Source organism: Orbicella faveolata, unplaced genomic scaffold, assembly GCF_042242905.1.
Source record: "Orbicella faveolata isolate gen_17 unplaced genomic scaffold, um_ofav_v1 contig_47, whole genome shotgun sequence".
In the NCBI taxonomy this organism is placed as follows: domain Eukaryota; kingdom Metazoa; phylum Cnidaria; class Anthozoa; order Scleractinia; family Merulinidae; genus Orbicella; species Orbicella faveolata.
Window position 1 is genome coordinate 9240098 of NW_028301577.1, and position 2643 is coordinate 9242740.

The 2643-nt window shown below is 38.3% G+C and overlaps 1 protein-coding gene across 1 annotated transcript; it reads right to left on the minus strand.

Moving 5' to 3' along the window:
• Positions 1-239: 239 nt before the first annotated feature.
• On the minus strand, positions 240-2404 carry LOC110052674 (thioredoxin-like protein 4A). The gene has a single exon (XM_020758825.2). It carries the CDS (start codon positions 2223-2225, stop codon positions 1797-1799), a length of 429 nt encoding a protein of 142 aa, XP_020614484.1. The 5' UTR covers positions 2226-2404; the 3' UTR covers positions 240-1796.
• Between the last annotated feature and the right edge of the window lie 239 nt (positions 2405-2643).

Genomic DNA, 2643 nt, shown 5'->3' on the forward strand with positions numbered 1-2643 from the left:
GGGCCACATTGGTGGGAGGTGAGCGCTCTCACCACTGGGGCATCCTTGCTACCCAAAGGTTGCATAATAACCTTGAAGGAGCTTAACCATAATAACTAAACCGCTAAACTAGAAACATCAAGTTTCATTCGCCATATGATCTGGCAAGTGACACCAATAATGGCTTGCAAGATCACAAGTTAAATTAGACTTATTTTACTATAGTTATCTTATAATGCCATTAGAAACTTCAGAATTAATTCTTCTTTTAAATTTGCGTTTGCATTACAATATTTATTTTGTCATCTACTTTCCCCAGATTAAAACATTCCATCACCACAAAACCAGAGGCTGCCACTCTTGTTGGAAGTGAACCATTGAAGAACACAATCCCAAACTACTGACAAGACTTAGCTACACATACATGGCTACTTATTACTGTCCTATTGAATAAGAAAGGTGCTTGCTGTTAGTGCTGTATTATGCCTTGTTCTATAAAGCATTCTGAAATGTGTTGAAAAGTGCACCAAAATGTCAGTACACAGCGTTTTCAGTAGAGCACACAGTCACATTCTTTTTGGTAGGAGGGCATGCAAACTAGCCAGTTGAGGGATGGCGAATGGTCCTTCAAACGAATATTCGTATTTCGATAAAAAAATACACTTCTTGCAAAGTTTTAAGCAATGTTTTCACCGATCTTGCAACCTAAAATTATTTTGCTATCTCAAATTCTTTTGCAAGGTGAAGGAGACCTCAAGTTCACAAAAAAAAATTCAGTCTATTCACCACCTCTCATTTGAATCAATAATGTTACTGGTTTGCATTGTCATGCCATCAAAATAAAATAAGTACCCATTGATTAAATTAAGTCAAGAATCTAGGATATGATAACGATCAATATGTACCAGCCTTCCCAAAAATTAAGGTCTGCATTTTTTTTGTTGCATGTGTTACTTCAAAAAGAATTCACCCAGATTTATAGAGGTTTGTATATAGACACCGTGTTGGTCTCCCTCAGTGGGGCACAAATGTGGCAGTCTAAGAGGAACAAGACATCTGTAATGAGTTATCATACTAAAGGACCATTCAGTAAGCAAAATGTTAAAGATAAGTTCTAAGGTCATAGGTCAAATTTTGACCTATGTTTCCTGCGTCACCATATTGATAACCTACCACCACATCTTCCTTCTTTAAAAAAGGTGCCCGATCAGAGGTTACCATTTTAATACCAAGCAATGCAAAAGCTCAGAAATTCAAATGTATTCTAATACAAAATGAAAAACCCTAAAGGACCATTCAGTAAGCAAAATGTTAAAGACAAGTTCTTAAGTCATAGGTCAAATTTTGACCTATGTTTCCTGTGTCACCATTATTGGTAACCTAATGCCACATCTTCCTTCTCTAAAAAGAGGCACCCGATCACAGGTTACCATTTTAATGTCAAGCAATGCAAAAGCTCAGAAATTCAAATGTACTCTAATATAAAATGAAAAACCCTGTCATTAGTCAAGTTAAATCTTTGCACCAAAGCATCTTGTTCTTAGAAGGTCCAATATCTAATGAAAATAAAAACACAGAAGGATGGGTAAATTCTGATTCTGGAATAGATGTCAAATGCAAACCAGCAAATGCCACTATGACCTATATGTCTCCCTTACATGCAAACCTGTTGACAACAAGCATAAATACAGTTATCCTATCTTAATATTAACCTTACACAAAAGTCAGAGTAACAATGAATTCCATAGAAGAACTACTAAAGTGTTTCCTGCCATCCATCAGCTGCATATTTATATCAAGCTCTGGTCAACCTTTATTTAGTAGCGATATTTTGTGGAATAATCTTTAGGTGAAACTACCAAACCACGGCCTTTCCGCGCTCCTCGGTACACAGTCTCAACGATATCCACCATTTCCTGCTTGTCTGTCAGGGCCCAGTTTATCTTATTGTTGTTTCCAGTGCCCAAGTCGATCATGATGTGTTTGTTTCGGTAGAAGAACATGGTCGTACAAGGGTCGTACAATTCATACATTTTATTAAAGTCTGGAACTTCTGTAATGTCCACTAAGTAAATCACAGCAAAGTTCTTGACTTTGTCTGCAATGGCGTACAATACTTCGTCCATTTTCATGCACGATGGATCCCAGTCGTGACCGAAGCGGATAACGACAACTCTGTCTTCTTCCCCCATGATGGCCTGATCAACTTGCCAACCATTCCTGAGATGTTGAAGCATGTACGACATATTGGAAGCTGTTCTTGAGCAGAAACGACCACAGATCGATTGAGTAAAGTTTTCGGCGTCTTTTGAGTATTAAACGTTGCTTAGATTTCACCAATTCCTCGCTGTAAAGACTGTCTTTCTGAAGACGTTGCTTTGACGTTGCCGAACAAAATGGCGGAAGAAAGAAAAATCCCATCATGCATTTGTTTGCCAAAGTGGTTCCAGTCTTTTTCAGTAGTCCAGTCCCAGAGCACCCAGACCCCAGGAAGAAAATTACTTCCTTGAATGGAAAGATCCACGGAAAAATTTATCGCGCACATGTTGCGTGGACTACTTTAGAATATATAGATACCTAGCTAAAATTAAAAGGAACAATAAAAATGGGCTCATCTCGCCCCCCAAGATCTTATTCGTCTCATAGATAGGCTAGGCCGGAGGA

Coding starts and splice junctions, on each gene's coding strand:
- LOC110052674 (XM_020758825.2), bottom strand. CDS start 2,225: ATGTCGTACATGCTTCAACATCTCAGGAATGGTTGGCAAGTTGATCAG.